At 39.8% G+C, this 24,638-nt stretch overlaps 2 protein-coding genes across 6 annotated transcripts in view; one reads left to right on the forward strand and one right to left on the reverse strand.

Annotated features, from left to right (window-relative positions):
• Window positions 1–4,849, reverse strand: part of smim29 (small integral membrane protein 29) — a 16,136-nt gene extending 11,287 nt beyond the window's left edge. Inside the window, exons 1-4 of one of the 5 annotated variants that reach the window (XM_061903246.1) lie at window positions 4,762–4,849; window positions 3,881–4,156; window positions 3,784–3,809; window positions 3,595–3,700 (exon numbers count right to left, since the gene is read on the reverse strand). In XM_061903246.1, the coding sequence (XP_061759230.1) occupies window positions 3,595–3,700; window positions 3,784–3,809; window positions 3,881–3,985 (237 nt within the window). In that variant the 5' untranslated portion in view covers window positions 3,986–4,156; window positions 4,762–4,849. Of the gene's footprint in view, window positions 1–3,594; window positions 3,701–3,783; window positions 3,810–3,880; window positions 4,157–4,483; window positions 4,660–4,688 lie in introns of those variants that run through there. The other 4 variants (XM_061903248.1, XM_061903247.1, XM_061903245.1 and 1 more) reach the window with 4 other exon arrangements.
• Window positions 4,850–14,738: 9,889 nt separating this feature from the next.
• Window positions 14,739–24,638, forward strand: part of LOC133554453 (protein kinase C and casein kinase substrate in neurons protein 1-like) — a 70,376-nt gene continuing 60,476 nt past the window's right edge. The window contains exon 1 of the mRNA XM_061903255.1: window positions 14,739–15,137. Within this exon, the coding sequence (XP_061759239.1) occupies window positions 14,848–15,137 (290 nt within the window). The 5' untranslated portion in view covers window positions 14,739–14,847. The remainder of the gene's footprint in view (window positions 15,138–24,638) is intronic.

Raw genomic sequence — 24,638 nt, forward strand, 5'->3', positions numbered from 1 at the left:
CCTGGGAGTCTTGTTCACGGGTGAGGGAAGAGTGGATTGTAAGATCGACAGGCGGATCGGTGCGGCGTCTTCAGTAATGCGGACGCTGTATCGATCTGTTGTGGTGAAGGAGGAGCTGAGCCGAAAGGCTAAACTCTCAATTTACCGGTTGATCTACGTTCCCACCCTCACCTATGGTGATGAGCTTTGGGTCATGACCGAAAGGACAAGATCACGGGTACAAGCGGCCGAAATTAGTTTCCTCCGCCGGGTGGCGGGGCTCTCCCTTAGAGACAGGGTGAGAAGCTCTGCCATCCGGGAGGAGCTCAAAGTAAAGCCGCTTCTCCTCCACATCGAGAGGAGCCAGATGAGCTGGTTCCGGCATCTGATCAGGATGCCACCCGAACGCCTCCCTAGGGAGGTGTTTAGGGCACGTCCAACCGGTAGGAAGCCACGGGGAAGACCCAGGGCACGTTGGGAAGACTATGTCTCCCGGCTGGCCTCGGAATGCCTCGGGATCCCCCGGGACGAGCTGGACGAAGTGGGTGGGGAGAGGAAAATCTGGGCTTCCCTGCTTAGGCTGCTGCCCCCGCGATCCGACCTCGGATAAGCGGAAGAAGATGGATGGATGGATGGATAAGTAAACTTTGATTGATTGATAGATAAGCATAAATCTGATAGGGGAGTATACAGTGCCAGCATAACGGCATCGCACACGCATAACACGCTATTAATGACATGACATTGATTAGCTGCCTGTGAACCGCATCACAGTAGAATGGCCTGGCAGTTACAGACTGTGTGTTGTGTTGGAATTGTCCCAAGGTTTGTATGGCCATGAATGCGTCAGTGGCTGAGTTAAGTGTGAATGAGAGAAAGAGCCGCGGTGCAGCGAGAATGATGTCACACTTGACTCGCACTGCTGCTCCAGTTGGATTTTCTCTGCTTAAAAGCCGCCACTGTCCTCTTAATATTTGCACATTTTGTAGATTGCTGTCTGCGGGTATACCTACGATATATTTTAAATACTAAATACGCCCGCGTTGCAGAAATGCTGACAACACTCTGGACAGTGGCGTGCGTGTTGTTGAAATCTGGTTTCGACAGCTCTGTTTTCGGTAATCAAAGTCTTCTTTTGGTGGTCGAGTTTTTGGTTTTTGCTATGCCGGCAAAATGTGTGACTTCAAAATCATAAATGTTCCACATCATATACCTGTATGTGTACACCTGGGAGAAAGTTAACAGGACACATTTTATTTTTACTGCTATGATGGCATCAGCCGGCGAGTCATTGATCATGACATCGACACAACAGTAAGTCATCTCTATTACTTGCTGCTATCGGTATTGACCCAAAAAGTGATTCCCTGCCAAAAATGTATTCTTGCGGTTGTGCCACGGAAGCGCATTTCAGGGTTTGTCTGTTAGCACATGTAGGACAAACACTTATATTTGTGGTTATTGTAAGGATATGTGTTTGAAATTATCCAATAATGAGATTGTAAAGGCCTGTTATCGAACCAATGTTGACGTGCTAAAACCTCTTTATTGTTTAGAAGATCCATATAATACTAACTTTTCTGTGTTCATTCACATAACAAAAAAATAATAAAGTTAAAAAAGTTAAAGTACCCACCATGGTCACACACACACTAAGTGTGGCAAAATAATTCTCTGCATTTGATCCATCACCCTTGCTCACCCCCTAGGAGGTGAGGGTAGCAGTGAGCAGCAGCGGTGGCAGCGCCCGGGAATCATTTTTGGTGATTAAAACAACAATTCCAACCCTTGATGCAGAGTGTCAAGCAGAGAGGTAATGGGTCCCATTTTAATAGTCTTTGGTATGACTTGGCCGGGATTCGAACTCACGACCTACCGATCTAGTGTTTTGATGTATTCCTTCAAAAGCGTTACATATATATAATGAAGTCAGGGATGCACCCCGCTAGGGCTGGGCGATATATCGATATACACAATCATCTGGCAGTGGTTTAACTTCAAGTGGGAATGTGTCGAACAGACAACCGTAATTTGTCAAGAGTCGTGCTGAAGCGTTGCTATAAAAAGTAGCCTCACTGCTAATATGTAGCATCATTTGAAAAGTCACCCGCTAGAGAATGAAGAGTGTTTGAAACGCCGCATGTCAACATCTCCATTCGATGCCACACGCCCACACCATCAAAATGCCGGGCAAACATTTCCAGATCAACACCGTCTAAAAAACACAGTCAACAACAGAATTTAAAAACGTCCGTAGTAACCTACCACATAGCGAAGGAGGAATACTATTTGATTTCCTATTATACAGCTAATTTTTTTTGACAGTTAAAATGTCTCTGACAATCTTGCGCTTTCTGTTTTGGAAATGACATGAATGTTTGTGCCACTGCTTAATAACTTTAATACATACAGTTTTGGTCAACTGACCTAGTTATGATTTCCTTCTCTGCATGAAAGTTTAAAATGACCACATATTAATGCAGTATGAAAAAGAATGTTTTAATGTAGACACATAGAATCATCATACTGCTGTGATTATATGTAACAAGTGTTAATTCAAGGCTAAGGCAAAATATCGAGATATATATGTGTTAATTCAAGGCTAAGGCAAAATATCGAGATATATATCGTGTATCACGATATGGGCTAAAAATATTGAGTTATTAAAAAAAGGCCATATCGCCCAGCCCTACACCCTGCATTTCGCCCCAAATGCAGGTGGGATAGGCTTCAGCACACCCCGCGCCCCGAGAGGGAAAAACGGTAGAAAATAGAAGGATGGAAGTACATACTGTACTGTTTACGTGTTGAAGTAACCTCTATACCCATAAGAGAATTACATTTATGATAAGTGTGTATATATATATATATATATATATATATATATATATATATATATACACAAATTCATACATACACACACACCCACACAACACACACACACAAATCATTTATGAGGTAGATCACCTCGACTTGGTCACTTGGTAATGAAAAAGTATGGGCACCGCTGTCCTAAAACATTATTTTCACCTGTTTTCTTTGGCAAATAAACGCTTTTTGCCTTTTGGTGACGGTCTGGTTGGATGAATGCGACACATTGAGAATGCATCACCTATATATACAATTTGTTTCCCTATACAAAAGGAGGCCTGAGTCAAATGTGCAAAATTCGGAGATGCACTGTTCACATGGACATAAAGAAATCCAATACAGGTCTTATATGGGCAAAAAATTGGAACTGACCTGCAGTGAGAACAAGGCCTAAAAATGATTGAAAACTGATGTCAAAATCAACACTGCTGCAAAGTCTTGCTGTACGCACAAAACGTGTGAGCGGTGTGCAGGTGCGTAGTTTAGAGGGAAGAATCTGGCCCTGAAACAATTGTTTCTCATTTTTCTTCTACAAATTAGAGGAACTAACAGGTCAGAAACAGCAGCGTAAATGATGCAACAACGGAAAACCAAAGGCTAAAAAAAATAATACAAAATACAGTGTTATTTTGTGCTGGTGTTCAAAGTAACAACAGATGCACATTAGACCTGCATGAATTGATTTAGCAATAGTTTTTAAACCACTAATAGATTTGTTTTTTCTTCATTGTTTTCATTCCTTACCCTAGTGTCCTCTTCTTTCCACAGCATCTCTTGTTCAGCTTCATTCACCTCCTCTGAAGGGTCATATGTGTAAATTGGTAACAGCTGATGGCGGAGTCTGTCGATTCTACAAAAAGTTAAATTTTTAGGAGAAGTTACAACAGTATAACAATCATGTTCATCTGGAATTGAAGCAGGTTGCATTCTTACCTCCTTTTCTTACGAATATACAATATCTGAAGGAGAAGACGGAAATGGAAATATATGTGAATGCAATACAGTATGTTTTACTCATTAGATAACTTACCACAGCTAAAGCGATTCCAAATATGGTGATGAGGAAAAATGGCACCAACACATAGCTGACTGCCACATCCCCATTGATTGTGGGGGACGGAGTGGTACTGTTCATTGCATATATTCACCAATGGGTCCACACGCGGGGGCTTATACTGCAGGACTTCTACAAGTGACAAAGCCCCTGCCGTGGGTTTAGTAGTTCTCTCCTAAAGATGCCTCCTTGTTGATCAGGCCTCATCCTTCTCATTCATGTGACACCCACATGGTATCACTGCTCCTCCTCCTTGGGAAAAACCACAGACAATTATACAGTGGCTGATTAGGTTATGTAAAACGCTTTTCACAGCAAAACAATGTAAAAAGAATACATAATAAGACTAGCTGAAGGAAGATAGATAGATAGATAGATAGATAGATAGATAGATAGATAGATAGATAGATAGATAGATAGATAGATAGATAGATAGATAGATAATCATATTATTTTAAGAGCTTCTAAACATGCAAGTTTCAGATCCTCGCGCATCATACCGTTAAGTTACATGGGTTTTTCATTAAAAACTTTCTTAAAATTAAAAAAAAAACGAACGAGGTGCCACATTTCGTCTACCTGCTGGACATATCCTCGGCGCAGCGTTGAGTGACAGTTCACGAGTGGAAAGGCGGCATTGCAACGCACTTCCGGTTTGGAAAGCGCTGCGTTTTCACGCGCATGCAAAACTGTTAGCCTCAAGCTAACTTAGCTTAGCTTTCCGTCAGCCATGGAGGCTAGCCCGACATGTAAGTGGTTTCTATATTCACAGACAAGCCCTCACTTTGAAGCCAACGTTCGTCTCTAACGGACTACACCAAGCGGAGTCGGTGAAACAAATTAAAATTCCCACTCACTTGTGATTCACGTCAAATTTGTGTCGCTTCTTCAAGCAGCTTATCCATTGCAAGCTAGCAATAGCGACAACGATGGAGTACTTCCTGTTTTCAAAATAAGACATCGATGCAAAAGATGATATTTACATTAAAAAGCACATTGTTCCTAAATTCAGTGTAGACTTGGACGGTATGTTTTCTTTGAGTTCACTATCTTATGTCTTTTTTTGTTTGCTGGATGTGTTCATTTATGTTATTTATTTGTTGTCCAATTTGTGTAAAGGCTTTAAAACTGAGGATCTTCAGGTAATTTCTGTTTGTGTCTGTTTAGAGGACTATGTAAAAACCACAGGCCATAGTCCAGGTAAAACTCTTGTATACTGTCACAAGCGAGTCTAATCTGAGATGGTTCTATCCTTGTCAATATTCAAAGAGACTTGTCAATCATTGACAGAAATCCCATGTTGGTAGACTTGATCATAAAATGTCACAGCATTTTTGAGGCTATCCCTGAAATTGCTGTCATCAACAATATGACTTGTCTTTTTATAGATCAGAAGTTGCCCCCTGGAATGATAGTAGAGTTTACAGGTTCTTAACCTTTTTCTTTCTTTCTTCTTTCTTTCTTAGTTTATTTCAAACATGACATACCTACAACATTATACATCGAGCAATTTCATATAATTTCACATTGCATCATGTCCGAAAAGGAGTAGCGAAGCTTATTTAATCCTACACCTTTACCACCTCAGAGCGTTCACAAATATATACATTAATTTACTGACCTTCTTTACAGCAAAATAGCAAAATGACATCCGTGAGTGAGTAACACAACAGTTTTGTTATATGTAATTAAATAATTCAGTCATTATCAACATACTGAGATGAACAATATCTTATTTTCAATAAGGTTGAAAGTGTTTCTCATAATTCTTCTTCTTTGTACTTTGTAAGCACTATTAATTTGAACAGCCTCTTAAACTGGATCATATGAGTACAATGTTTAACTTAATCCATTCCATAATTTAATTCCACATACTGATATGCTAAAGGTTTTAAGCATACAAATGTTTTAAATTAGATTTTCTTCTAAGGTTTTATTTCTCCTCTTTAGTTAGTCTTGCGACTGTGTTGGATCCATTATGGATTGAACTTTCACAGTATCATGTTAGACCCGCTCGACATCCATTGCTTTCCTCCTCTCCAAGGTTCTCATAGTCATCATTGTCACCGACGTCCCACTGGGTGTGAGTTTTCCTTGCCCTTATGTGGGCCTACCGAGGATGTCGTAGTGGTTTGTGTTGTGGTTTGTGCAGCCCTTTGAGACACTAGGGATTTAGGGCTATATAAGTAAACATTGATTGATTGATTGATTGATTGAGAAGAATTGTTGTACATTCTTTGGTAGCAGATTATAATTTGCTTTGTACATAATTTTAGCTGTTTGCAATTTTACCAAATCATTAAGCTTTAATATTTTTGACTCAATAAATAAAGGGTTTGTATGTTCTCTACATCCAACATTATGTATTATTTCTAATTGATTTTTTGTAACACAGTTAACGAATGTAGCACACATTTGTAGTTGTTTCCCCATATTTCTGCACAATAACTCAGATATGGTAACACTAGCAAGCAGTAGAGAATATAAAGTGATTTTTGGCCCAGGACGTATTTTTTTTAAATTCATTATTGAAATGTTTTTTGCCACCTTATGTTGTATGTGTTGTTTATGAGATTTCCAGTTCATTTTATCATCTATTAATGCTCCCAAAAATCAGGTTTTATTTTACCCTTTCAATATCTATTCCGTCTATTTGTATTCGTGTCTGATGCTCTTTTGTACTGTTACCAAATAGCATTATTTTAGTTTTACTAAGATTTAAAGATAGTCTGTTTTTATCAAACCATTTTTTAATGTGTTCTTTTCTTCCATTATTATTTGTATTATCTTCCGTGTGTTCTCTCCTGAACAGAAAGCAGTTGTGTCGTCTGCAAATAAAACTAATTTCAAGTCCTTTGTAACTTTACAAATATTGTTTATATAAAGACTAAACAATCTTGGTCCCAGTATTGCTGCCCGGGGTACACCACAAGATATATCCAACCGTGTTGAAATATTTTCACCCATCTTCACATATTGCTTCCTGTTGGTTAAATAGCTTCTTACCCAGTTCAAGACCAAACCTCTGATGCCATATCGTTCTAGTGTTTGTATTAAAATATCATGATTAATTGTGTCAAATGCTTTTGTTAAATCCCTGCATACTGCGGCCGCACATTCTTTACCGTCTATTGCATTGGTAATTTCCTCTGTTATTTTGATTGGAATAGAATATAATAGAATAGGACGTACTTTATTGATCCCTGGGGGAAATTCAGCACCTCAGTTCGCTCACAATAGACAATAATTATAATAAATAATATATATACGTTAGCCATGTTAGACACGTCGGGGGTCCAAATTTTTCACTACAGAGGAGTCCGAGACCCTCTCAAATATTAACACTGAATTTATCATCTTATTCTTGTTTTGAATTGTATTCAATACATTTTCGGCTTCACAGCCTTTGCTCAATACTTTGCTGATGCATTTTTTGCAGCAAATACAGCCTCAAGTATTTTTCCATATGATGCCAAAAGCTTAGCACATCTATTTTTGTCCAGTTTTGCCCATTCCTCTTTGCAGCACCTTTCAAGCTCCATCAGGTTGGATGAGAAATGTTGGTTTCCATCTAGGATATCTCTGTATATTGCTGGATTTATCGTTCCCTCTATCCTAACTACTTGCCCAGTTCCTGCCACTGAATAGCATCCCCACAGCATGATGCTGCCACCATCAATAATTCACTGTAGGGATGGTATTGACCTGGTGAAATGCGTTGACTGGTTTCCTCCAAACAGGATGCCTGGTATTCACGCTAAAGAGTTCAATCTTTGTCTCATCACACAAGAGAATGTTGTTTTATCATTGTCTGAGGGTCTTTCAGGTGCATGTTGGCAAACTTTTATGAAGGAATGGCATCCTTCAGGCCCCTCTACCATAAAGCATCACAGACTGCATCACAGATTACATACATTTCTGTGAGGACTCCATTATCCCTACAAAAACTGTCCATTGTTACCCAAATAACAAACCCTGGATCACCAGCCAGCTAAAGGTGCTACTGAATAAAAAGAACCTAGCCTTCAGATGCAAAGACCGGGACGAGTTGAGGAGGATACAGTGGCAGCTTAAAGTCCAGCTGCAAGAAGGGAAAGATGCCTACAGGAGGAAGCTAGAGGCTAAACTCCAGCAAAACAACACTACTGATGTGTGGAAATGCATGAAAGCCATTACAGGCTTCAACAACAAAGCCAAACTGCTGGATGGGTGTGCAGACAGAGTCAATGAGCTGAATTCGTTCTTCAATAGATTTAGCAATGTACCCCTTACTGGCCCACACCCCACTACTCCTGTCCTCACACCTCCCCTGAACTTCTCTACACAAACTCCTTCTCTGATACCTGCCACCGCTGTCCGTAAAACCAATATATAAACAATATAAAAATAAATATGATTAAACAACTATTTTAAAGGGTAAAACCAATTAAAACAATAAATAGAAATCAAAATAAAATAAAAAAGAACACAGAAAATACAAGGATGTCGTAGTCGTAGTGGTTTGTACAGTCCTTTGAGACATTTGTGATTTAGGGCTATATAAATAAACATTGATTGATTGATTGATTGATTGAGAAAATACAGAGGACCACACAACTCACGTAGTGTTAAAAGCCAAAGAATAAAAATGGGTCTTAAGACGAGACTTAAAACACTCCAGTGTGGGAGCAGTTCTAACATGGAGGGGCACAGTGTTCCAGAGCTTAGGGCCGACCACCCTGTCTCCCCTGATTTTATGTCTAGTCTTGGGCACCACGAGCTGGAGCTGGCTCTCGGACTGAAGATGAATGCAGCACTGTAGCATCTTCTACTTTGCATATGACAATAACTATTATATTTAATACAGGGAGTTAATGGTAATACATTTCATCATACATGACATAAATAAATAACACCAAAGTTAGACCTTGGAGTAGATATGGCTGTTGACCCCAGATATTAGCCATACATATGAGCTATGTAGACTCTGGAACAGACATGACGTCATGCACACATGAACATACAGTAGATTTCTCAAATGTATTTGCCTTAGTGGAAAATATCTAACAGTTAATGAGTTAAGATGGTTATTCATTTATTGATTGATTTATTATAAATCTCTGGCTTTGTCTTTTCCCCAAAAAATTATCTAACATCTGGCACATTCAGAAATCCGAATAAACCCAGTAAGCACAAGACATTGATACAAGGCTGATTAAACTTTTTTTTTTATTTTTTAACTGACTCTGAAAATAGTTGTATTGGTCAAATGAGACAACCTTGATGTCCAACCGTTGGATCCACATTGTGGGCTGAGAAATGACCAAACTCAGCGTCACCATCTGACATTGAATAAATGCAAAAAGCATGTTTCAGGGTAGGGGCTTCACGGTGGCAGAGGGGTTAGTGCGTCTGCCTCACAATACGAAGGTCCTGCAGTCCTGGGTTCAAATCCAGGCTCGGGATCTTTCTGTGTGGAGTTTGCATGTTCTCCCCGTGAATGCGTGGGTTCCCTCCGGGTACTCCGGCTTCCTCCCACTTCCAAAGACATGCACCTGGGGATAGGTTGATTGGCAACACTAAATTGGCCCTAGTGTGTGAATGTGAGTGTGAATGTTGTCTGTCTATCTGTGTTGGCCCTGCGATGAGGTGGCGACTTGTCCAGGGTGTACCCTGCCTTCCGCCCGATTGTAGCTGAGATAGGCGCCAGCGCCCCCCACGACCCCGAAAGGGAATAAGTGGTAGAAAATGGATGGATGGATGGATGTTTCAGGGTTGTATTTGTATTGTATAAAAGTAGTTTGAAAATTACCAAAATTCTATGGTCAAATTAATGTAAGAACCCAACACTGTTTAAACATTAAAAGGCATGTTATTTCAAAGTAAAGTTTGAGTTGCTCAATGTCAGGACCTAATTCAACAAGTTCTCAATGTTGTTTTAATGTGTTGTGCCTGCTCGGGACTGTTGCTTAAGTATATACAAAAGCATAATGCTAATAATATGTGGTGTATTCCAAACTTTGCAACATGTTGCCTTATCAACTCAGTAGTAATTGTAGTTTGGAACCATATCATGGGCAAAATATGTTTAGGTGAGTGATTATTGTGTGCAGTTTTAAAATGCAATTACAACACATTAACCTGTACCAACAAGTTGAGTATGTTGATGTTGTTTCAAGTAAATTAATTAAATCGATCATTTTTGGTTTGAAAGGGTATTTTTGGCGGCCGATGCTATGCTCTAATCCATTCTATTCTATTCTATGGTAAATGTATTTATGAGCGAGTTAGAACAAAAGTGGTTCGTCACCTTAAAAAAAAACCTTTCCAATCTGAACAAACAAGTATCTTTTTTTTATTGTTGCAGTTTATCGTATTTGCCGCTAGATGTCGCTAAACAACAGCATTTGCTGTGTAGGTCTTGTACTGGTAGTACTCGTGGGTCAGTAAGAAGACACTTCCGGTGTAGTTGATTGATCGATTGATACATTTATTAGTAGATTGCACAGTACAGTACATATTCCGTACAACTGACCACTAAATGGTAACACCCGAATAAGTTTTTCAACTTGTTTAAGTCGGGGTCCACGTTAATCAATTCATGGTAATTTGTTTCCATCCATCCATCCATTTACTACCGCTTGTTTCCTCGTATTCAAAAATGATTTCAATAGTTTTGATTGATAAGAGATTGATCAAATCTGTGAAATTAAAAGGAAAAAAAAAGTGATACATTCCTACAAGATAGTACAAGTAGTGTCAAGTATTCATTTAAATGATAGAATAGATACATGGTTTTACACATACATTGAGGCGTGTAAGCACACCACACACACCCACTGGCTCCTGTGAAGGTTGCAATAACACCATACATGTTTTTTCTTCAGAGTATTTTTCCTGCACTCTTCCACTGTGTGATGATTGGTACTATATACTCTACAGTTCCATAGTATACACTATTACATAAATGTTAGGGGCAGTATGTAAGACTTTATTATTTATACATATTATTATAAGCGTGCCAAGTTCAGTGGGACAGAAATCTTAATATAGGGCTGCAGATATTGATGATTTAATATTCCAGCAATCTATTGATTTTTTTTTTTTTCGAGGCAGCACGGTAGAACAGGGGTTAGTTAGTGCATGTACCTCACTTTACAAAGGTCCTGAGTTCAATCTTTCTGTGTGGAGTTTTCATGTTCTCCCCGTGACTGCATGGGTTCCCTCCGGTACTGCGGCTTCCTCCCACCTCCAAAAACATGCACCTGGGGATAGGTTGATTGGCAACACTAAATTGGCCTAAGTGTGTGAATCTGAGTGTGAATGTTGTCTGTCTATCTGTGTTGGCCCTGTGATGAGGTGACGTGTCCAGGGTGTACGCCGCCTTCCGCCCCATTGCAGCTGAGCTAGGCTACATCATCCCCCGCGTCCCAGAAAAGGACAAGCGGTAGGAAAATGGATGGATGGATAGTTTTTTAAAGTTAAAGTGAAAGTACCAATGATTGTCGCGCACACACTAGGTGTGGGGAAATTTGTCCTCTGCATTTGACCCATCCCCTTGATCACCCCCTAAGAAGTGAGGGGAGCAGTGTGCAGCAGCGGTGCCGCGCCCGGGAATCATTTATGGTGATTTAACCCCCAATTCCAACCCTTGATGCTGAGTGCACAGCAGGGAGGTAATGGGTCCCATTTTTTTATAGTCTTTGGCTCGGCCGGGGGTTAAACTCCCAACCTACCGATTTCAGGGCGGACACTCTAACGACTAGGCCACTTGATTTCGTTTAATCAAGTAATCGAATAATGCAGGTTATGTATCCTCAATAAGTATTTTACGGAAATTGAAATACCAATTTAATGTACATCATCAGTATTGAAATTGCATTGATAAAACTCTCTGCTTTTAGCCGGCCAACAGATCACGGAACATACCACAGCTGTTATGTGCACTCTATTGCTGCCGCTGTGCTGCAAGAGGAGAAATGCACTATTTTTTTTTTGCCTATTTTGCCTATATTTCACAATCTATATGTAAGACAAGCACACAATTGTTTTTATGCATTCTAACTAGTAAATAAAAGTATTTTGGAGCCAATGGGAGTCGCTCTATTCTGCCAATAAAGCGCTTTAAAAACATCCAAATACTTCTATCAACATTTTATATACCCGCTGGATATACAATTTAGTAAGACACATTCATAATAACATTTAATATTTTCCTATTTTGCTCATTTTAAACATACAGCAGCTAGGCGCATTAATTTCATAAATGTATCACAACGTTAATATTTCCTTTCACACAACATCTTACTACTCCCTGCAGACTTCATGAGAGACAACAGAAATAATAAAACATCACTTACTGTACAATGTCTCCTCTCACTAGGATGCTGTTAAGATGGTGATAAATTCCTGTTTAGATGAATAATCACTCATAATCCTCTCGAATAAAAAAGGGGGGTGGAACCAAGTATCTCTTTGGGTCGTTTTCGCCATCTCGGAATCTAAGTTGGCCGTCAAAGTGTACCAACTTCTCATTTCATGTCCACATTATTTTACTATCCAATCAATCCAATCCACTTTATTTATATAGCACATTTAAACAACAAGAATGTTTCCAAAGTGCTGCACAGCCATGTTAATAACAATATTAAAAAACAATATAATGCTCCACCAATGACTGAATAATAACCAAAAATAAATAAATATAAAACCAATATAAAACCAATATGAAACCAATATAAAAATAAATATGATTAAAAACAATATTAACGGGTAAAATCTATTAAAACTGTAAAATAGAAATCAAAAAGTATATTAAAAAAACAAATTAAAAAAAGAAAACTCAGAGGACAACAGAGGACCATACAACTCACGAAGTATTAAAAGCCAAAGAATAAAAGGTAGATACAGGATTTATAATCTAGAATTAACTTTCACAAGCTCCTAAGTGAAAACGCAGTCCACCGGCTGATGATGTCAATACAGCAACATAAGGAAGTTGCCTCTCTCTGATCAATGTACTGCTAAAAATAGATCCTTAACGTTAGCACTTATAATAACAATATTGCTAATGCTCGGTTAATATTCAGGTCAGGATATGTAAATGGAGTGTTGCTGGTGCTTTTTGGATTGTTATTTATTGTGTTTTTAGGTCGGAATAAACACAATCGACACAATGATATCATGATTACCATTGTCGCCGTTGTAAACATAACCTTTATTTACGTTTAGTTACGAGTGAGAATGTAATAAAAAGACTAATGTGTTCTTGTCTCTCACATGGATTAAAAAATTAAAGGCATACTTCCAAAAAAATTGCAGTTCCCCTTCAAAGTAACGGGCACCAATTGCAACTGTTGATGACTGAAGTACTGATTTCAACCAAACCAAACCCCCCGGATTGTAAATAATGTAAATAATTCAATGTAAATAATTTAATGTATATACTCCGATGATTAACTTGTATGATGACTGTATTATGCTGATAGTATATATTTGTACCATGAATTGAATAACGTGGACCCCGACTTAAACAAGTTGAAAAACTTATTCGGGTGTTACCATTTAGTGGTCAATGTCCAGGGTGTATCCCGCCTTTCGCCCGATTGTAGCTGAGATAGGCGCCAGCGCCCCCCGCGACCCCAAAAGAGAATAAGCGGTAGAAAATGGATGGATGGGTGGATGGTATATGTACTGTACTGTGCAATCTACTAATAAAAGTTTTAATCAATCAATCAATCAAAACCCCATGCGGCCCGGATGTTATCAGTTTTTATTAGTTATGCTCATTAAACGATTAATCGAAGAAACAGTATAACCATCCATCCATTTTCTTCTTTTTATCTGAGGTCTGGTCACGGGGGCAGCAGTCTAAGCAGAGACGCCCAGACTTCCCTCTCCCAAGCCGCTTTGTCCAGCTCTTCCCGGGGGATCCCGAGGCGTTCCCAGGCTAAAAAATAAAACAAAGATAAATTCTAAACAATGTATTCATTTAATCATTGCAGTCCTAAATTCCAAAAGTCAAGAAGTGCATCTCAGTCAAAAAAGTGAAGAATGTTTTGCCCGACTACATGACAGCTGTTTTGTAACTATATCCTAGCAGGCACAACACATTAAAACAAAGTTGAGAACTTGTTGAATTAATTCTTGACGTTGAGCAACTCAAACACAACGTTGAAACAACATGCTTCTTGACAACGTTTAAACAATGTTGGGTTCTGACGTTGATTAACCATTGAATTTTGGTAATTTCCATGCAACCAATATTCTACAACACCAATACATTGTTGACACAACATGCTTTTTGACTTTGTTTATTCAATGTCAGGTTGTGACATTGAGTTGACCCTTGAAATTTGGCCATTTCCCAACCAACAACATGGCTCCAACGCTAGACATCAACGTTGTCTCAATTTACAAATACAACTATTTTGCAGCGGTTGTTCCCCAGTCAGTTTTAAAGAACATGTACAGTACGTATAATCAACATTGTATCGATGTCTTGTGCCTGTTGGGATCTCAATTATCATTCTTGAGAGAGATCCATGACCTAAATATAACATTGACCAAGCAAAAGGGCGTTTTTTTTTTGTTTTTGTTTTGATTCCTGTCTCATGCAAGTATTTCCTCATCTCCTTGTCTTGGTGGGGACGTTTGCAGCATTTCCACGTCATACATTCTTCCCCAGAGAGGGGGTCTTTGCATAAATTATTGCCTCCCCCTTGTGTGGCATGCATGTGGACATGATGGACAGGTATGGAAGTGACGCCCCCTCTCCCCATCAGCTTTCCTATTGGTTTTAAAAGTGGAAGCCACAATCGGGGCTCTCCTTATGTTTGAAACTCCCATTTTATCTACAGTAAATTAGGGGAAAATATCCTAAATCCATATCAGGATGATATAAAGAAAAACACACAGGGAACTGCAGCCTCATACTCCCAGTTACATATAGACAGTTATTGGGAATGGTTAAATTCTTGAAAACAATTTGTTGTTTGCACCCAGCTTCTTCCACCCCTGCAGCCAGTTTGTGTGATCCATCGAGAGGAAAACCAAGGGGCCATCCTCCCACGTCGCGCCTGTGCTGTGCTGTGCTGTGCTGTGGAGCTCCCCCTTGCTGCGTGCATCGTGATCAGGCTGCAGTCTTGTGGAGGACGCAGGGTCACCTTCCGTCACCGCAGGGGGAAATACTGAATCATTCGCAACCAAGACCAGGGCTGGACGCTGGTGCACCTCAGCTGCAGCACATATCTTGGTAAGTGAGTGCACCACTTTTTAAAAAAAAATGCACAATTGCGCACGATGATGGGTGAATTAGCACCCGTTTTTAAAGCAACGAGCGAAGGTTGAATAGGATAAATCTATTGCGCATCCTTCGCCGATCGCTATGCTGCGACCATAAAGCACTTTCATTGGTAATGCTGTCGCTTCTAAATTATGCATGCGTCATTTTCTACGGTGTTTTCAGTGGAAAGCCCCGTGCGTCATTTCGAGTTAATGGTATAGAATTCAGTCGTTTAAGAAAAGGCATGCAGGCATTTCACATTGAATTAAGGTTTTTTGTGTGTGTGTGTGTGTGTGTGGCAGTATAGAAAAAAACATCTATATGATCACATTTGTACTGCAAAGATAGACGTGTTGCTGTGTTATTAGTGGAGAATGGTGGCCATGTCTGGAAATGATGTATTATTGCATGCCTCAAATGGACGCCGAAATCTACGGGGTTTTAAAAGTAGTGTCGAATCGCTCTCTGCATTATTTGTCTTTCTCTGTGCCGTTATGTAATTGGTTGTCACAGCTCAGCCAGGTGCCATCTCCCGCCTCATTGTTTGTCTCTCTGCCCACCCCCAACCCACCCCACGACCCACGACCAGCACCACCAGAGGAGGCACATTCTGCATTTGTAGTGCATGTGTGCTCTCCTCAATCAAGAATGCTCAATATGCAACCGCATGGGAGGAATGTGTTTCAACGATGCGGTGTTTTCAAGGGGCCTCCACGGCACGCACAGCGTCTCCCAGGGTCGGCTTGTGGGCGTTTATGCGCGTTGTTCCCCATTAAGTCCGGTCGTTTTTCAAAGAGTGACGCAGTAAATGACGGTGAGGTCGATTGCTACGGAGCTGTCCGACGTGCTGAATGTTCCGTTTGCCCTGGGTGGGTGTCTCTGCCAAGAGCCAAGGTGCTCTTAAAGAGGGAAGGGATGGGGATGATGATACCATCAGGGAGGGTAATTCAATCGTATTGCAGAAGGAAGAATGATTGAGCACTTTCTATTTATTAGAAATCCCTTAAGTCAAGGGTGTCAAACGTACGGCCCGAGGGCCGGATCAAGCCCGCAAACAGGTTTTACCACTACCATGATTGACGGTCGGGATGGTCATCCTGGGATTAAAGGGGAAAATTATCACCAGACCTATGTAAGCGTCAATATATACCTTGATGTTGCAGAAAAAAGACCATATTTTTTTTAACCGATTTCCGAACTCTAAATGGGTGAATTTTGGCGAATTAAACGCCTTTCTATTTATCGCTCTCGGAGCGATGACGTCAGAACGTGAGGTCACCTAGGTAGTAAAGCCACCATTTTCTCAAACACATTACAAACGCCGCGTCTCAGCTCTGTTATTTTCCGTTTTTTTTTACTATTTTCTGGAACCTTGGAGACATCATGCCTTGTCGGTGTGATGTCGGAGGGTGTAACAACACTAACAGGGAGGGATTCAAGTTCCAGCACTGGCCCAAAGATGCGAAAGTGGCAAGAAATTGGACGAAATTTGTTCAAAATACGCGGATGTGGGGAAAGCCGACGAAATGGTCAGTCGTTTGTTCCGCACACTTTACCGACGAAAGTTATGCTACTACAGAAATGGCAAGATTGTGTGGATATCCTGCGACACTCAAATCAGATGCATTTCCAACGATAAAGTCAAAGAAATCTGCCGCCAGACTCCCATTGAATGTGCCGGAGTGTCTGCACATTTTACCCACGGTGCTAAGGCAGACATGGCACAGAGATGTATGGATAACCTGCAGATGCATTTCCAACGATAAAGTCAACTAAATCACAAAGGTGAGTTTTGTTGATGTTGTTGACTTATGTGCTAATTAGATATATTTGGTCGCGGCATGACTGCCAGCTAATCGATGCTAACATGCTATTTAGGCTAGCTGTATGTACATTTGAAACTATATTTACATCCAGTGTTTCCCTCCACCCACATTTAATGCCAAACAAACACTTACCAATCGATGGATTTAAGTTGATCCAGTGTCACAAGATGCGAAACCTCCGATTGTTGGTCTGCTCATTTTACCGGCAGTGCTAAGGCAGACATGGCACAGAGATGTATGGATAACCTGCATATGCATTTCCAACGATAAAGTCAACTAAATCACAAAGGTGAGTTTTGTTTATGTTGTTGACTTATGGGCTAACTAGACATATTTGGTCGCGGCATGACTGCCAGCTAATCGATGCTAACATGCTATTTAGGCTAGCTGTATGTACATTTGAAACTGTATTTACATCCAGCGTTTCCCTCCACTCGCATTTAATGCCAAACAAACACTTACCAATCGATGGATTTAAGTTGATCCAGTGTCACAAGATGCGAAACTTCCGATCGTTGGTCTGCACATTTTAACGGCGATGCTAAGGCAAACATGGCCGAATAGCATCAATAGGTATTCGCTCAATAGCTTCAGTTTCTTCTTCAATTTCGTTTTCGCTATCTGCCTCCATACTCCAACCATCCGTTTCAATACATGCGTAATCTGTTGAATCGCTTAAGCCACTGAAATCCGAGTCTGAATCCGAGTTAATGCCGCTATATCTTGCTGTGCTATCCGTATTGGCATCACTGGATGACGTCACAGGAAAATGGACGATGGCTTCACAGATAGCGGAAATCAGGCACTTTAAAGCTTTTTTTAAGGATATTCTGGGATGGGTAAAATTTTGAAAAAAACTTCAAACAATAAAATAAGCCACTGGGAACGGATTTTTATTGGTTTTAAGCCTTTTGATATTGTGATAATGTTCCCCTTTAAAGGCCTCCCCCTCTCTCCTCCAAACATATTGCTGGGTATTGTGGCCAAACAGCTCAATTTGTGTTTCATCTGACATCACATGGACATAGATAATTGTAAAGAACATAATGTCATGCCTGTCTTGAGTTTTCAATATTTTCTACCACTCTTATTTTTGTGATAGAGTGTTTGGAGCACATACTTGTAGGTCACATATGTCAGGACTTTGACGTGGATTAGTTTTGCTTCTTCGATGCAGAGATGATTTGGGACGAGTCAGGCGTGGATGTGAGTACATGATTATTGATTTATACACTTAAATACAAAAAGGCAAAACAAAGGACGCGCTCGGTGGTGGATAATAATCTATACTAAAACTTCAAACAAACAAAAAAACAGCACAATGACATGACTATCTACAAATAAACAAAAGATACTATCAAAGATACACAATAAACTATAAACTTCCACTGAGGCAAAAAATACAAAAATCTTACGTGGCGTGGTCAAAATGGTTCAGCAGCGTGGCAAGGCAAGAAGGTTGGCAAGGCCAGATAGGTGCGTGGTCGTGGTGAGTAAGCATTAGCAGTATGCAGGCAAGCATAGTTCCCAAACCGATGAACAGAAAGCAAATGACTTAAATAGTAGCTGTGGTAATGAGAAACAGGTGCGGGACTGAGGGCAGGGGCGTGACTAGGAGAACAGGTGTAAACTAATGGGTTGCTAAGGAAACAAACAAAACCAGGAAGTGCAAAATGGGAAACAAGAGTCCAAAAAACAAAACATAACATGATCAAACATAAAACCAGATTACCAGGCATGACAACAAAAAACATTCATGAAGTTTGGTTCTTTTATGAATTTATTATGGGTCTACTGAAAATGTGACCAAATCTGCTGGGTCATACAGCAATGTTAATATTTTGTTACATGTGTCTTGGCAAGTTTCACTGCAATAAGGCGCTTTTGGTAGCCATCCACATGCTTCTGGCAAGCTTCTGGTTGAATTTTTGACCACTCCTCTTGACAAAATGTGTTGCAGTTCTGTTAAATTTGTTGTTTTTCTGACATGGACTTCTTCTTAAGCATTGACCACATAGTCATTAGTTTGGGAAGGTCATTCTAAAACCGTAATTCTAGCCTGATTTAGCCATTCCTTTACCACATTTGACGTGTGTTTGGGATTATTGTCCTGTCTATTTACTCTCTGTAAAGCACCAATTCCATTGGCAGCAAAACAGGCCCAGAGCAAAATACTACCACCACCATGCTTGACGGTAGGAGTGGTTTTCCTGGGATTAAAGGCCTCACCTTTTCTCCTCCAAACATATTGCTAGGTATTGTGGCCAAACAACTAAAGGTGTGTTCCAGCTGACATCACATGGACAAAGATAAGACCTTCTGGAGGAAAGTTCTGTGCTCAGATGAAACAAAAATTGAGCGGTTTGGCCACAATACCCAGCAATATGATTCGGTATTTGATTCGGTATTCGGTTGTTGATACCATTCTGGGAAGATGCAATGCAAAATGATTCAGTGAGTAACTTGAATGAGTAATCCATTGATTGAGTAACTTTTAGCAAAAAAAAAAAAAAAAATCAACCAGTGTGGCAGAAATAAATACTGGATACTGAACAATGCTGGGGAAGTTTCCTACATTCCAGTTATTTCATGTAAGGGAATTATTTATAAATGAGTTATGGATGCAAACAAGCAAGTAAACAATATATTTACGTCTCATTTGAGAAAAGTGCAACTAACACTTTAGGTTGAAGTACCAAGAGGAAACCTTTTCTGCTCACATTTTCAACAGTTAAGCAATTTTCAATAAAGGTACAGTAACCCACATTTTAACAGTAGATTACCTGCTAAATAAAGTTCCCCGACCCGGCCATACAGTATCTGTTTTCAGCCCTGGCGTCGCCGATGACAGACAGCATCCCAGTTGTGCAGAAACATGTATACCCCCTCCTCCCTGTTGATGGTGTTGTCTCCCCACTTCCTAATTGCCATATCCTCTTTGAACCATCTCTATGTATTTATTTATTTCTAATGACATTATTTCTCATTGGCTGCCAGTGGTGTTCCTGAAACCGCTGCGTCGCCGCCGTAACTTACTCTGCTGTTGCATCTTTTGTGGTTTAAAATTGTGTTGCATCTTCTGTTTTAGTTGTGGCTCCTGCAATTATGCTGTAGATGAAAGTTTTTAAGTTATAATTTGTGATATTGTTTTGTGGTGTTTGTGTTTGTTATGACCTTTTGGTATCCGCCATTTTTGTTTTGACGATGCCAGCAAATAGACTAAACATTTCATGTCCTTATCATTAAATTTGCTACGCTTCATAATGTCTGGCGTTTTTAAATCCATAGTTTGCCTTTTTCTAGTATCGATAAGATTCATCAATTCCCTTTTAAAAAATGTTGTATCGATACTTATCTTACGAAAGCAAATTCGACGAATGAACACCACCTCCGTCCTTTACTATGACCTCTTTCATCAGTTCAATAGTGTTTATCACATTGTTTATCAAAGTGCTGGCACTTTTGTTGGATCCAAGAATGCATGGGACGACGGCTGTGTTGAGCGATCAATCGAAAAATAATAAAAAGCAGCATATAGACCCTCAAACCTACGTCAAATTGCTTTGTCAGGTTTTTTTTTGTACTAAAAACTGTTCCTTAAAATACTCAACTGGTTGTGTAGTAACACGACAGGCAGCCATGTGTTGCTAAGCATGAAAACTGCCATAAGAGCAGCAGAATAAGTAGTCATGTCATGTGACACTGTCACCACAAGTCTGCAGCAAGAGAAGCGCCATGCAGGAAAACACAAACACTGAGCCGTCAGTGCAACGCAAGCTGGGGCCGGCCTGTCGCAAAAGCACTATGTGGATGTTTAGGGCCAGAACTACCATGAGGGCCACATAATTGTGGATTTGAAGATGTTTTTCTTTCTTTTAAATCCATCAGTTATACAGACAACATCATTAAAGGTCAGATCAAATAAATTTTCCTGTCAACGTTCAATAGTAAGGTTTGGTTGAATCAAATTAGGAATCTGTAACACGACCTGCATAGAACTCATCCTTGTTCCCTCAACGCAGACGTCATAACATCATCAAAGCTCAGGTTTAAGCATTCTCACACATCACCAAGAAAAGTGAAAATATGATCAATCTTTTTGTACCAGCATTGAACAAAGTTATGTTCAAATTTCACATTGTACCTCTTACCACGTAACTGTGATACGGAACCTTGGTAGGGGATGCTTAACCCCCATTAGATGCACCAATAATTATGATCATAATAACGATGCATTACAGTTATTATTTGTATTCATTAATTTTTACCGTACATTTATCACATATTTAGAAAAGACTCAATTATTTTTTTTCCCATACAAAATCTTGGAGACATCACAAGCTACATGCAAACAAAAGATTTCTGCATGTGTTTTAAAAAACTAGTTTCACCCAAACAAAGTCAATAATTCATTTTTAGTACACGTAAACATGAGTGTGTGTGTGTGTGTGTGTGTGTGTGTGTGTGTGCGTGCGTGCGTGCGTGCGTGTGTGCGTGCGTGTGTGCGTGCGTGTGTGTGTGTGTGGCGATGACTAGACTGAAGGTTTGGGGTGAGGTTGTATGATCAAAAGAGAGTCTCAAGACTACTTCTGAACATCCGGCGTTAAAGCAGCTGTCCTTAACAGATTGCACCAAATTATGAAAAATATGGAAGTTAAAACTGTAGTTGTATTATAAAAAATACTGTTTTTATAAGGTAAAAGTTACTTTCTACAGTTCTCTACATCAACTCGTCGTGTTTATAGGAAGAAGAATACTGAGTTGCATCCCAAGAACACCACACCTACTGTGAAGCATGGGGGAGGAAATATCATGCTTTGGGCCTGTTTTTCTGCTAAGGGGACAGGAGATTGATCCGTGTTAAGGAAAGAATGAATGGGGCCATGTATCGTTAGATTTTTAGCCAAAACCTCCTTCTATCAGTGAGAGCTTTGAATGGTTGACCAAATACTTATTTTCCACCATAATTTACAAATAAATTCTTTAAAATTCCTACAGTGTGAATTCCTGGATTTTTTTTCCCATTCTGTCTCTCACAGTTGAAGTGTACCTATGATGAAAATTACAGACCTCTGTCATCATTTTAAGTGGGAGAACTTGCACAATCGGTGACTGACTAAATACTTTTTTGCCCCACTGTATACCATAAATAGTGTAGGTCTGTTGCATGTGATTTACTAACACTGCGTGTGCAATTGAAAAGTAGTGCAGACCGCCTTATTTAAATGGGGGATTTTGCATGCATACGAAGCTTTTACCACAGAGACGATTATTTTCTGCACATTCATGTTGTCATGCTCCTATACCTACTGTACGTGTGATGTGTTGAACCAGCAGCACACATCTCTAATCTGTAACACCTTTTCTGAATCGCAATCTAGACAACAGAAAACATAAAAAAGAAAAACTAATGTGTTGTTGTCTTACATAAGGATTGTAAAATGATAGACAAAATTCCCCCAAAAAGTGCAGTTCCTGTCCTGGTTTCTCACCAGATAACACTGCCCCTAGGTTTGGATGGCTGATACAGAACTTTGACGGACTCAAGATGGTGCCTCAAGGGACAGCGTAGTGACTACAGTACACAGAAGCATAAACTTGTTGTAGCCTAACACAGAGGGATAAAAGAGCCAGAGGTTGCAGACCCCTGGGTCGCTCAACTTACAGTAGCTGTGTGGTGCGTTCAGTGACACTAAGGAAACAGGGACTCTAAGGCTCCTGCATTGACTTTGATAGGACCATTACGGTATCTACAACTTTGTTTGGTAGATTATTTTGTACCAGTACTCCATAAAAAAAATCATAGACACTGAGTCACCAAGTGATAATATTAAAACCAATTTTTAGTGAAAACTTTCACCTGAAACCGAATTATACTAAAATCGGGGCATATGAAAACTGAGGGATACCACTGTAATTCAAAACTCCCAATCAATCCCGTTGGAATCTACTAAACTGGGTATTGCAAACCACACTAATGACACCTGAACTCACCATGTTTCATACAGACATGCTTATGGAAAGTCATGCCATGCACAATAATAATATATAAGGAGTGTTCTTCTTTTATTTTCTTTGAATGCAGAAGACCTTCTTTATTTAATGGTGGATGTTGTTTACAATGCTTGGCTTGTTTAATAAAAACAACCTTTTATCATTGCCACCGTTTGGTTTGCGCAATTGTCTTTTGTCATCCCCAAAGCAAATGCTCATTGGTTCCACTGCAGCTCATCCAGCTCACATGGTTTCCACTCTGGTTTTAGTTTGTTTTTTAATCCCCCTCCTCGTCTTTCTTCACTCTCCATAATAACTGATGAGGGATTAGATAACAGGAGCGGTTCAAGTTACCGTACTCGAGTTACCTATTTTAGTCTTTAATGCAGCAGATAGATTAATGATCGAATTCAGCATATGTAAATTATGATCATCCATATGGGTTTTGATCAGATATTCCTGTCGGTCACAATACTGTTTCCTTTTGACCTTGATGTTGTTGTCCGTTTGTGTGTGGGCCGGAAAAGACAATGTCACAAAGTGCTTTTTTCCCCCACCCCCAAATCCCCTGCAATACATCGATTTGACGAGTGTGGTTCTCCTGTTAGTAGAGGTGGAGATAGCTGTGTCTGATAGGGTGTGAAAACAGAGGTGATGTAAGAATGGAGAGCACACATGGGCCTTGGTGGAAGATTTATGACATCGGAGATAATCAAAAGTACCCACATTAAATATTTTCACTCTGAACATGTGAGATAAACATAGGCGTAGGTTTGAATATTATTCATTTGAATGGTGTCTTTGGTCCCGTCTGACAACATTTAGTGTGGTTTGAGATGCCAGGTTCAATTTATTGTTTATTTGCATGAGGCTGTGATTGTGGTTCTGCACCAAACAAAACCGTTTTCAAATCATTAAATTAACAATACCAGCAGGGTAAAGTGACTCAGCTTCTTAGGATGTATTTGTGCTACGATCAGTTCAAATGTGGATCTCAGAAATCTCAGACTGACAGCCCGGAAGTCATTCTGTCCATCCGTCATTTATCATTGCTTATCTTCTGCAGAGAACATTTGTCGCCACACACAGTATAAAGGCAACATCACAGGTGCGTTAATGTTTGACAGTGGTCTTTTGTGAAATATGTCATGGTGGTAAGATGATAAAGTTATTGACGTTCAAGACGGCATTAAAAACCAGTTAATTTTGGTGAAAAGGGTCTATGTTGTTGATATGTTGATATTGTAAAATGGGGTTTGCACTATTGACACAAAGTTGAAATATTTAGAATTCTTGAATACAACCCAACAAGCATCCTGACAGCAGTCCATTTTACATCACTTTTTGTATTTTGTTTACTGGAGTTACATTTTAATCTGAATTTTTTTTAGAAATATACTCCTAATAATTTTAGTTTTGTCGTAATGTTCAAAACAAAGGTCAAATCGCACTTAAACTGTATATATTTTGTGAAAATGCCGCATGGTGGTGTGATCCCAGGATGCAGAGAAGGTAGGTGAAGTGCAAGCAAGAGGTTATTTTATTAGGTACTAGCCAGCATAAAAGTAATTTAGGTCTAGGAGAAATTCAAAAAGCAACAGAGAGCTTCGGCATAGAGAAGATAATGAACAAGCCCTGAAGGAGGGAACAA

This window comes from Nerophis ophidion, linkage group LG06 (assembly GCF_033978795.1).
Source record: "Nerophis ophidion isolate RoL-2023_Sa linkage group LG06, RoL_Noph_v1.0, whole genome shotgun sequence".
NCBI classification, from domain to species: domain Eukaryota; kingdom Metazoa; phylum Chordata; class Actinopteri; order Syngnathiformes; family Syngnathidae; genus Nerophis; species Nerophis ophidion.